The sequence below is a fragment of the Manis pentadactyla genome, chromosome 3 (assembly GCF_030020395.1).
Source record: "Manis pentadactyla isolate mManPen7 chromosome 3, mManPen7.hap1, whole genome shotgun sequence".
Classification (NCBI taxonomy): Eukaryota; Metazoa; Chordata; class Mammalia; order Pholidota; family Manidae; genus Manis; species Manis pentadactyla.
The window spans coordinates 160,853,514-160,866,611 of record NC_080021.1 but is presented as its reverse complement, the minus strand read 5'-3'; the positions used below and the strand labels follow the sequence as shown (position 1 = coordinate 160,866,611).

Below are 13,098 nucleotides of genomic sequence, written 5' to 3'. Positions count from 1 at the left end.
GACTTAATCACAGAACAAAATAGGGACAAACTGTAAGCATTTTCTTTCTAAATACCTCTTCCAGGTATACAAATACTAACTCCCCAGGTAGAGTTAGACTCCTCTGGACATGCCTTCATTTGACTCTTTCTCTCTACATGGCATTTTGTACTCTCTGTTGTACCACCAGGGCCCAGGAAACAGAAGCAAAGTAGAGGTAAAAAGAAAAAATACAGCATATAAAATCCCTATACTCACAAAATTCATATCATATATGTCATATCAGACATTTAAAACAAGAATGCCAAGAACTATTAAATGAGCAATGTGCAAAATAGTCTACATTCATTTCCTTCACATGCCATAAAAATAGAGAAATGTCTTTACACTAATATTTTGTGATCTAAAGCATATTAAAATGTGAGCTAGAGACTCACTATTAAAAAGATTCCTGACTGTTTTAATAAAGACTACACAAGATTAAAGATTTTTTGGAGGGATGTTACCTGATTTAAGAAGAACCAAACTTAATTTTAAAGAAGGGGTGAAATATAAAACAGAATGAACATACAGCTCTTGTATACAAGATAATTTAATAGTTGAAACCCCTTCTACAGATTAAAGGGAAATGAATTTCAAAATTCTATCACCTCTTTTTAAATTTGCTCAAATGCTTGAAGATTCAAATGTCAGAATGTTTTAAAATTAAATAGCAAAGTAATGCTTCTGGAGTCCATGAGAGAACCTTCCCAGCTCTCCAGTGCAATTTCTCAACTTTCCGGCATATCACGTTAATAGATTGTCATTTAAAATAAAATCAATACAAATAAGAGGTATCATTTTGGAGACACTACCTATTATCTTTCCTCCCAAGAAGATAATATTATTTATCAAGCCGTAGATAAGTCTTCCATACTGCACATACTCATCATAAATACACTACTTCTGATGGTGTGGGCTAGATATGACTGTCCCCAAGACAATGATTCTTTCCTCCTCAAGAAAACCAGTACAGTAAATAAATTTTCTTCCCTTCAAGACAATCACAGTGCTTGAGGCTGCTGCAACACAAAAAACAAAATCTCACAAATGTCTCCAAACAGTCAAGCTGAAAATCTAAGCCAAAGTTTCATTTAACAGCCTGTCAGTTTTTTGATGTGAAGCTAATGAATGCAGTGGCAAACAAATCCATCAAACCTAACATCAAAACAACTGCACTTCATCCCACCAAACGGAAAAATGAAATACAACCTGCAGGCCAGCTCTTTGATCCAGCCTAGCCAGGAAGTGAACCTTTGAGTACCACCACAGCTGCTGCACAGAAGTGATCACGGACTCCATTTCACCACAGAAAGAAAGAATGCTCCAGAAATGGAAAACATTCATCTCAAATATGCACCAATATCTTATTTCAATTGCTAAGCTGATGCATATTTTTAAATCTCTATCAGAAAAAAATACAGCACTTCACTCTGGATTACTCTGATGTTCAAAGCTATAAAGATGCCTAAAATATATAACCGGATGGTATATTCCACTCACACTACAGCTTTGCAAATGGAGGTTTATTAAAGCCCCTCTGCTCTTTACAAAAGCTCCTTGAAGACAAAGAAAACATATCTTTCCTCTTTGTACTAAACATGCAGCACAATTCCTGTTGCAGAGGAAGAAGTCACCAAGCACTCTCCAAAGCCGAAACTTGCCTAAGCCATGAGCATGTGGCTACCTACACCACCCCTCTCAATTTTTTTCAGTGAAAACCTTGCCTCTGATTAATAATGAAGAAAAACTACATACCACCTTCTTGCATAGGTGGGTACTTCTGTTCTGGAGCATCATGCAGGATTTGGATATGCTACACTTTGCAGGTAAAGGCTAAAGAGAGCTGAATGATCCTCACAGAGAAAAGAAGTTAAAAGAGGAAGAAGAATACTAAGGGTCTGGGGCAGAGATTTTTAGAAACAGGGATAGACAAATTAAATTGCTATGAAGGTTATGAGGTCATATTCCCTCACTCCCAACTTTGCTTCTTTTCCCCAGATCTTCTACAAAATTTATGCACAGAAAAAGCTTTATGTGAGATATTAGGTGGTTTCAGAAGATACGAAAAAGGGCAATCTGGATCAAGTGCTAAAAACAGGGGATATACCCACAGGTAATGGAATATGCACAATATAATAATGATAATAACAATGCTTTTATTATTTATTATAATAATGTTATGATTACCATTATCATTTAGTTGAGCATAACAAACCTCCAAGAATTTCCTGAAATTTGGAAGATGTATATTTGGGCTTAGTACAGTCAGTGTTAGCCATATCTTAAACCCAAGGACAGTTTCATGAACAAACACCACATGCCAGTAGGTCAGCAATACGTTCATATGAAACCCACAGGGACACCACCAGAAGTCAAGAAGCCAATGAAGAAGGAAACAGTCATCGATCCCTTGCCAGTGCCACCTCCATGCTCACTTCTGTGTGCTAGTCCAACAGGTTATCCTCTAAGTGATGAATCATAGGAACATACATGGTGCCTGACATACAGCAGACAGGAATTATCTAAATATTCAGAGCTTCATCACCATTTACATTAGCCACTTGAAGGGGCTGAAAAGGTCCCCACTGACCAAAGGCTAATGGCTTCTGAACACAGATTGCCAGTATTGTGAATATATCTCCTGGTGCTATCTTCTCAAAACCTAGTGTTTTTTTAATTTCAAAAAAGTCTTTTGTAACAGCTCTTTTCTAATTCATCATATTAGAAATACTGGTTTGCAATATATGAAAACACAACCAGTAGAGACCCCACACTCTGCACCACATTAATTAATTAATGCTGTCCCACAAGAGACACTGTTTCAGAAGCTTTTACATACTCAAATCAACCCAGTGGGACATGTAAAGGAAACGTCATTCCTCCCCAGTGCTTCAACTTTGAAAAAGAGTGCCATCATTTTTTCAATTATTCTCTGCCCCCAAAAAGCATAACGCATCATCACTTACAAATAACAACTATTCTTTTAACAGTTATCTTTTAGAATAAACTGAAGAAGGCAAAAAATTAAACAAATTGAACTAAACTAAGAAATTTGGGTATCCTCAAAGCTAAAAGTCTTATATTTGCAATTCATAATTAATCCACTATACATCTGAACCCAGCAAAACACAAAAACTGACAGCCCAATATACAAATTTTTCTAAGATTAAAAACTACACGTGCACACACACACAATATGGTATTCCTATGGTCTTGAAGATCAATAAAAATGTGTGAAATAAATGGTAAGACACCAAAATCTGCAAGAAAATGCCACCATGGCACACTGCAATGTAAGAAAACTTATTAACTGAAACCAGCCAAAAAAAAAAAACATTAAAACTGAGAAATAATTTAAGAAAGCATGTTTTAGTGAAACATTCAAAACCATACCTACTACAATCTAGTTTCCTGTTTTTATTCAGAATAACTAAAATTAGTTATGTGACTCAAAGTAGATTCTTACTCTATACCACCATGTCAATTACCAATTAAAACTCTGTATGGTAGACAAAACGCTTCTCCCACTCCATCCCTTCCCCTAAGAGCAAAGATATCCACACCCTCATCCCTGCAATCCGTGAATATGCCATCTTACATGACTAATGGGATTTTTGGATTACTTGCTCTAAAAGGTAGGAGACCCCATGGAAGGACCTGAGAGAAGCCTTTAGGAGAAAGACCTGGGCTGGCAGGTAGCAAGGAAATAGGCACTCAGTCATGTATCTGCAAGGAACTGAATTCAGCCAACAACTGACTGAGCAAGGAAATGGATTCTTCACCAGAGTCTCCAGTGAGGAATGCAGCCCTGTAAACACTTTGAGTTTTGCTTGGTGAGACCAGCATCAGATCTATAACATACAGAACTATGAGACAGTAAATAGATGTTGTTTTAAACCACTAATTTTCTAGCCATTTGCTCCAGCATCGATGAGGAACTAATATTCTCAGAGCAGCACCACCTCACCAAAAGTAAGGGAAGGGTGTAGACAACACCTAAAAACATCTCAAACACATACAGTTATAATCATTTTAAACTAACTTGCCAAAACTGCAATATAACCATTGAATACATGGTACCTAGCAAAATACCCAGAACCATGACAGTTATATCCCTTGACTAAACTGAGTGATATCAACACAGCACGAGTGAATATCCACATATGGTTTTCCCCTTCACAACAAATCTATTAGTCAGAGGGGAATTTCTAACTAATGTAGGAAGAAACAAAAAGAATGCATGACTTCCCTGATGCTACATGGCTAGCTGGAAGGAGAAAAGTGGGGCCAGATTCCTGCCTTGGCCACCACAGAGTACTAGTTCTGAATAATTCCACAACTCTAGGTTGTCAGCTGAGATTCCATATCTCTTACCTGGTCACCCTCCACTCCCACTCTACGTCCACACAAAAATGTGGAAACACACCCAGGACATTCCAGCCTTGGGGAGAAGCTGGTTTGGCCAGTACCATGAACTAGACCTGAAACCTGGAGTAAACAAGCACCAACTAGTTTTTCTGGTGACTTAACAGCTGTGCTAGCTGACTTCTTATGTTAATGACTGAAGGTGGAAAACACAGAGTAATACACCTGTTACAGCTCAGAGCTGTGACACTGCTGCAGAGCAGACGCAAGCACTGAGGGTGTGTAAAAGCCCTGCTGTAGCCAGCTGAGAGACGGAGTTTTCTATTTCTTTATTAGGTTTGTTGTAATATGAAGAATGTGTAATGGGAAGAAATCATTCAGTTCTGTTCCTTTCTAAATTACCCCTCATAAACAGAAATTCCTTGGAACAGAAAAAATCTTCTAATAGCAGGAGCTTTCCTTTGTGTTATGAATTCATTCAAATGCTTCCTGACAGGCCAAAGAGCTATACTTTTATTTAATATATTATGCAATTTTCTAAATACACATGTAAGTTAAACCTAAAGTTGTCTCCCCAAACATGTCTATCCAAGCTTACTCAATGGTTCCACATAAAAGCTTTATCAACACAGAATGGATAATACTCATCTGTACTATGCAGTAGCCAGAAAAAGGCCACATAAATTATGTGTGTCACTTTCCACTAAATTTATGTCAATTTTACATATTCTTAAAACACAGTTTCATTTAGGAGCTGCCCTCTGTCAGCCTGCACCTTTGCCTTGAAAGTCATAGTAAAGGAAGCAACCTAAAAGAAGCCACCAACTGAAGATTCCCTCTATTTGACTTTACAGGGGGAAATTGATTAAATTTAATAGAACGTGTTGCTTGTGAATGAAAATACACAGTATGTGAACTAAATTAATATACTGGTCAGAATATGCAAATTTAACATGAAGAAATATTTCTTGCTAAATTATGTTCTACATTATTTCTTTCAAGAAATTCATTTTTGCACTAAGGGAAAACTTAATCATTTCTTCTTGCCATCCTACCTCAACTTTTTATTGTTTCCATTTTAACAGACACTTTTCTCTGTAAACAGTTGCTTCCTAAGTCATGGGCTGAACTCTAACACAGAGAGAGCTAAGTCTACCTAACATGGAGCCACAGGGAATCACTGGAAAATCTCTCAAAAAATCTACTGGTGGCCTTAAGAAAGAAAGCAAACATCAGATGCATAAAATTACCTGTCAAGGTAAACTGCTCCTCATTAATCTCAAAACAGAAAAATGTAGCTACAAATGGTAACACAGGAAAATAAATATATCTAGTCTGAGACAAATTACTATGGTGAGAGGCACACAATATCAAGGAGGAAGAAAATCAATTCTACATATGATTTTAGCTTTTCCACTATAAGAAACAGAATATACATTTAATTTATGCTTTATTTTTGAGGCAAAACTTACCAATTTAGCAACTTTTCCATAGTCAATCCATCTAACTGTAGCAAAATTTGTAGATTCTGCACAGTTGAAACCATGATTAAAACCAGCATGGTAGCCATATGGGAAAGTGATCATAAATTCTCCAGCCTCCTGGGTGATCTGCAAGATAGAAACATATAATATTTTCCAATTATAAGACTTCCCAAATTGAAAATACAACTAAAATATATTTCTTATAAAAATATAAAGGAAAAAAATGCCATGATGTCAGAGCTACACCAGTATAACAGATGTCCCCCCAGGTCCTTTGCTTAACCCTTTAATAGTTTTTCAGGAAACTGACTTCTCCAAACAGGGTGTGATCTTCTAGCAATGTAATTTAATCATCTGTTCCATAATTAGAGATACTATGTTTTATTTGAATATGTCCTTAAGTTATTAAAATATTTTATTCATATTTTTAATCAATGAAAGATATTTTAATACTTTAAAATTTTGCATTACTAGAGTTAAATTGCAAGACTTATTATAACTGACATTACTGAAAGTAGAGGTACAAAAACTTTGATAATGCATGCTGAACAGGCTTTATTGTGAATTCTTATTTCTAAAGAGTGGATGATATTCAACAAATTTTTCTTTAATAATACTTAGAAAACATTCAAGTAACTGTATTCCATTCAATAATACAATTTCTAACAAAGAATTATGCTAATGTGTATGTGTACATATGTACATGTGAATTAGTACATCTTTAAATATAATTAAAACTTGGATAAATCAGTCGGAAGCCTACAAACATGTATTTATTCCATTCCTATTTTTTTGGTTAAAGACATGATTTTTTTATAAACACCAAAGTACACAAAGTATTCCAAGAGCTTTAGAAAAATAGTGAAGCAAATTTCCATACTCTATGCCAGATTATCAAATTTATTATTCATTAATTAATTCAGCCACCATGAGAAACCTTGAGAAATGATTATGTGGGTACATACATGTGTGTAGACATACAGGAGACACATTCTATAAATACAGGTGTACACACTGCAATTCACTTGGCATATCAGGGATGCTGAAATGTCTGAGGAAGTATTTTCTTTCCCAACAATTCTGAAATTTATCTCATCATCCCCTCCCTGTGCAACAACGAGCAACATCTCAGCTGCCATCTGACAGACAGAGAACTGTTTCATCAGTGTTGAACACGGCTCCAGTTCCATCGTTCTGAGCCACACGAGAACACAGCCTGATTCTCTTCTTTCCTGGTCTCACTTAATCTCATGAATTATAATTGTGCTTGGAAACTAGGCACTTCATTGTACTATGTAACAAAACAAAACTCACCCTGCTCAACTGTTTCTAGCCCCATACAGATGGGGGAAGAGGGCAGGAGTGCTGCCAGGGGATAAGGACACTAACTCCCTACTCCACTGAATCCCATCTACAATCCTGCTCTACTCTGCCTGGAAAATCCTGCTCTTGCCATGTTGAAAAAAAGCACCTGTTCCCACTGAATGGGACTCCAAATTTTATGCCTATGTACAATTTCTAGAAACTGGTCAGTCTCACTTAGCCAAAATATAATTTACTGCCTCTGTGTAATAAACTCATGAAAAAGTACAGGGACAGAAAAGAACAAGGCCCTTTTGTAAGACTAAACATCATCACAATTACACCACAGTTACAAAATTACATCATGAAAGAAATTGGAAAAGAGAGTGCACATAATCTAAAAGCAGATGTTATTTGTTGGCTAAACGTAATTTCTCATATATATGTATGAATATGTGGAAATACATTGAAGGAAGGAAAAAAATATTACTCCAATTGTGACATGATTGCCCAAAGACAGGGGTGCATTGAGGAGAGGAGTATGTTACTATATAGTATACACTATGCAAAGCCTATTAAGTAAATTACCCCCATTGTCAGATGAAGAAACTGAGGCTCAGAAATATTGTCTAATTTGCCCAAGTGACAGAGTCAGAAATGAACCTAGGAAGTTTAATTCTAAAGCCTGTCCCATGCTACCATTATCACCATCAGAGGATAAGTTCCTTGAGGAGCACAGAGTCATCACGCACCCTTCAGCAAGGTGCAAGGGGAAGTGGCAGCAGTATTTCAAATGAAAAACTGCAACTGCCAATTAGCGCTCTAAAGCATTGGTGTTTCACCATCTGAGAATTAACACTCGTCCTACAGCTTCCCACAAAATGCCTCATCCTCAAAAGATCAAATGAGAGCCTAATGATCGACCAAGTAGGACCAGGGAAGCCACAGCCCAGAAAGGGGAGCAGAGCACCTGCCTCCTCCTACCCAAAGATCAGCGAAGAGCTATACATTCCACAAGCCTCCGTCTGGGAAAATGAGCCAATCCCATAGTCCTGCTACTTCACATAACCCCCTCTCCAAGGACCAGCTTGATTAACACCTACCACCAGCCCTGAACCCATGCAGTGTCTGTGTCTTGAGGAACTCTAGGCCACTCCTTCTCCTCTGCCTTTTAATATTCCAACTTACTGTAAGTGCCTAATTAAGCTTATGCCAATCACCTAAACACTCACTGATGATATGTCCGAGACTAAAAAGCCGGGTGCCCAAAGGTATCCGCAAATAAAAAGCTCCAGAGTGGCACTGGCCCCTCTGGTAAAGCCTGCAACAGGGCTGCAGCTCATCACCAGCTCCTCCCCACATCTCCCAACGTGCACATCTCAGAGGCGTGTTTTTTGTCTTGGGTAAAGGTATGTGAGTAAAACCATGGTTAGAGCATCCTCAGCACAGGAGATAAGTATGTCTTGTGTGTGACCACACAGGTGATTTGTGAGCAAGCAGGGACAATCTAAAGTTGGAGAATGATTCTGGGTCATAGTAAAAATTCAACTCTGAACAAAAACAGAGGGGTAGGAGGGGGATACTTTAAGGGCCTGCAATTAAAAGGTAGATTTAATCACAAGTGAAATGCTTCTAAGGTGGAAAACAGCAAGGATTACAGAAAGAAATTCAAATAAAAAAGATGGCATTTGTTAATGTTTCTGCAAGTGCTAAGTACTAAATCCTTCAACCAAGAGAGAGCTTTTATTTATCTGGTCAAAAGCTTTTTTCATTTCAGCTTCTTCACATTAAAGTGTTATGCTGTTTAATAATTCTGACCCAATTTAACTATCCATGGGCATAAGGTAGAGGAATCTAGCATGTACTGAGTCTTTCAGAACTTAATCTTCAGAATTACTCCAAAGAAGCATTGTCTAATTATTGAATCATCAGGCAATTTTATCCATAATAAAATATCAATTGTATGATGTTTAAATACGTTTAGAAGCAACATACTGGTGCCATATCACTGATTCTAACCAACTAAACTGCTAAAAATAATTGCTCTGAATTCTTTTCAAACATAGATCACATGTACAAAAATTATGTTGCTCATATAAAAGACTCCAATGGAGAAATGCTACATCTTGTTTTGTCAAATGTGCAGCATTTCATTTTCAGTAGTTATAAGCGAACTGTAATAGTATGAAATCTCTAGTAAATGTGTCCTAAAATAAAATTTCAAATTAAAACTTAAATTGCTGTTCTAAAACATGAACCTGAATTTTTTTCCCTACATTTAAAATTCCTACTTGAAATCAGACATTAGCTTGTGTTAAATTTGTCTTGAATACAAAAACTACACACACAAAATGAATGTTAAAAAAGTAAGACCAATATACCTTATCAAAGGGAATACCATACTTCTTCAATACTGAGGGAGATATGAGTGTCATCTTGTGGCGAAGAAATGCATCACAACCTTGAGAACTGCTAGGGAAAAAACCTAAATGGAAACAATAAATATAAGCAATAATGTGTCAAGAAAGATAAAATTTCACATAGGCTTTTTTTTTAAGCTTATGTCCTACTACTCTTTTAGAATGAGTTTTAGGCAAAGACAGACCAACTCCACTATCAGAAACTCTGGTACTAAAAATTGTGAGTCAGAATTCTTAACAATTATGGGATGCATATTTTTGTCACCGAACGTTGACCTTCTTTACAAAAAGATCTACCAAGAACTGTTTTCATAACATATAAAATTACTAAGCCTTACAAATTTCATTTTGTAACAAAATATGCTTCAATCCACCTAGTATCTGATAAATGGACAAAATACTAAAGGAGGGAGGAGAGGTGAATATGCATTTTAATAGAGGAATCTCTCATTTTATACTCCTAAACATCATTCCAGATGCACTTGTCTGAATGCCTAGCATACAGTAGACACATTGCAATTACCCACCTTTCTTTGTTTCTTTCTCATCAATTTAAAGTGGTTACCTGCTACTAATTTCCTGAACCAACTTCCTGGCAGAAGCAGTCAAATACTTGGAAACCTGCCCAACCAGCCTCTATGGGAGCAGAGTTTTGAGGAGGCCTTTAAATGAGGAAGGTTAACATGCAGCAACCTTTCAGTCAACACTGTATTGTGGACCAAAATATCATTGTTTATCCCCATTTCTGCCTTCAATCCTGCAGTTATGTCTGAGACAGACTCTCATTAACTCAGTTACACAACCTAGAGGAGAAAGAACATGCATGATGCCCAGCTCTTTACCCTCCTCACTTAGAGATAAAAACTACCACACTGAAGAGATGGGAAAACAAGAAGAGAGAGGAGAAACATGGAAAAGACAGAGGGCAATCCCAGAAAGAGAACCCAGAAGGAAAAGAGAACTCACCAGGAAAATACAGATAATGCATGTGAGCAAAGTGCGAGGAAGCACAGATGCTATTTAACTCCACCACTGCTAAATTGAAGAAAAAGCCACTGGAAATGTTATTTATCTAACTCTGTGCCTCACCACAAGCAGATAACTCAAGACTGACCAATTTGATGAAAGAATTACCAGTATTCATTACCATGAACCATTTTAACCTCATAGAATTATTTCAAAGAAGTATTTTTAAAGTAAATAAGCCTTTATTGATGCCACCATGGAGTATGTGAGGACACAGATCATCAGAAGGAAACAAATCAGCCAGCCAGGCAAGAGCCATTAGGATACAGCGAACCACCTGCAAAGGCAGTACCTTCTGTTAGGCATCTGTACCTGGATTTAAAAATATATATATATAGTACATACTAAAGAAAACACCAGAAATACTATCATTCTCTACAATACCAATGGGAATAAAAGAAATAATTTTGTCCTATATGGTCATTTGATGAAATCCTGTTGTGGTTCATATAGATAATATATAAATAAAAAATAAAACATTACACCAAATAAGCAACCCTATGAAAGAATGCGGACTTTAAGGTGTGGACAGAAAATACCACTAATATAGTGGCCATATCTATATAATAAGATGTTCTGAGTCCTACACCACAGACAGTAAAGCACAGCAGTCAGTCCCAAACACACAAACCATGGGAATATTATAATAACACAATTCAAATGGATTTATCAAACCTTTCAAATCTCTAACTGTGTACAACACAAAATGAATTAAGTTTTAAATTAAAATCAATGAGGAAACAGGAGTCAATTTAATTTTCTTTTGATATGGATTTGTAATCAGGACTTGAACAATATGGTGACTGGTCATAAGTTAATTTAAATTGGAAAATAACTAAAGAAAGGTAATTTGCAGTATATTAAGAACTTTGAATTGGTTCAGAATTTCTATTTACAACAGAATTATATTTTACATTGCCCTGGAAAACAACTCATTAACAACACAAATTATGAACAAAGCTTGTATCTTATAATGAATTTTACCTGGAAATACTTCCACAAGTACATGGGTCATACTCACCCTCAATGCACAGTCTATGAAAAGCATTTTATTCAACATATAAGCAAGCCAGGTTAACGTGAATACTCTTAGATGCAAAATGATACTATTTTTAAAAACTCAGACCTATACCAACTGAAGGAATGTTAGTATCTTTCATGATAAGTGAATAAACAGCTTTAAACCCACTTTCATGTAAAACAACAAGGACAGCTCTGAGAGAAATGTAACATTTAACTAAAAATTCAACTTAAGACTATCAGAGTTTATTGAAAGTCACCAAATAGAGAAAACATAGTACTCAACTTTTTACAAGTAAGTTCTTTAAAATATGCCTTTAGAATCACTTTTTCCTACTACAATATTTACTTTCTTGATATTCTTTTTTTTAAGTTCTGAAAAATTTATTTGGAAGAATACCTCTCTAAAAATTATCATATTTTAGTGTTATTACTATAACATTCCAAAAGACTTTCTAATTAACCAGTTACACAATGGGGGAGTTCACTATTTCACAATCTTGAAGATCAGTAAGTTTTATATGGACAAAGTTCTACACAGACTCTTCAATCATCTCATAGTGGAAATAGCAACTAGCATTCCACTGCCACACCTCACACATCCAATGATCACCAGTTAATATGCCAGGTGTAGAACATGCTGGCACATCTCTGCAGCATCTACTTTTGTCACATTGAATCACTTGATTTATTTTTACATAAAAACAAACATTAGAGGAGGAGACAAGATGGCGGCGTGAGTAGGGCAGTGGAAATCTCCTACAAAACCATATATATATTTGAAAATACAACGAATACAACTATTCCTAATAGAGAGACTAGAAGACACAGTACAACAGCCAGGCTACATCTACATCTGTGAGAACTCAGTGGCCTCACTAAGTGGGTAAGATACAAGCCGCAGCCCGAAGGACCCGAGCGCACCCCCCACCCCAGCTCCCCAGCAGGAGGAGAGGAGTTGGAGCCAGTAGGGAGTGAAATCCCAGGACTGCTGCTGAATCCCCAGCACTAGTCATCCACACCAGGAGTACAGACACCCATTGAGTGGTGTGCTGGATATTAATGAAAAGGAACAGTAAAACCTACAAGCGGGTCCCGCGGCCAGCATCACTGGGACAAAAGAAAAGCGAGCACTTTTTGAAAGCCTTAAAGGGACAGGAGCCTCACAGCTGGACGGAAGCATCCCGGGACACTCAGCCCAGCAACTGGGAATGCCAGGGAACTCCGGGCATCCTAATCCTCTGGGACACAGCACAGCTCTGAGGCCCCTCATGGCGACAAACACCCACCCATCCATTCCCCCTTCGGGATGGCACTGCCATAGCAGGGGAGCAGCCTGAGAGCAGCCACGCGCACAGCAACCACCCAGAGCCTCCTCCACAGTGACCCGGGCCAGACTCAGAAGCCCCTCCAGGGAATACAGACAGAGGAAACCGGGACAGGACTCTAAGAGTCGCCGA

General features: G+C 37.3%; 1 protein-coding gene across 10 annotated transcripts in view; it reads right to left on the bottom strand.

The window, feature by feature from the left end:
* Window positions 1-13,098, bottom strand: part of KDM4C (lysine demethylase 4C) — a 490,870-nt gene that overhangs the window by 310,857 nt on the left and 166,915 nt on the right. For all 10 annotated transcript variants that reach the window (XM_057498655.1, XM_057498657.1, XM_036878839.2 and 7 more), the window contains 2 exons: window positions 9,554-9,657; window positions 5,859-5,996 (listed from right to left, as the gene is read on the bottom strand). In XM_057498655.1, the coding sequence (XP_057354638.1) occupies window positions 5,859-5,996; window positions 9,554-9,657 (242 nt within the window). The remainder of the gene's footprint in view (window positions 1-5,858; window positions 5,997-9,553; window positions 9,658-13,098) is intronic.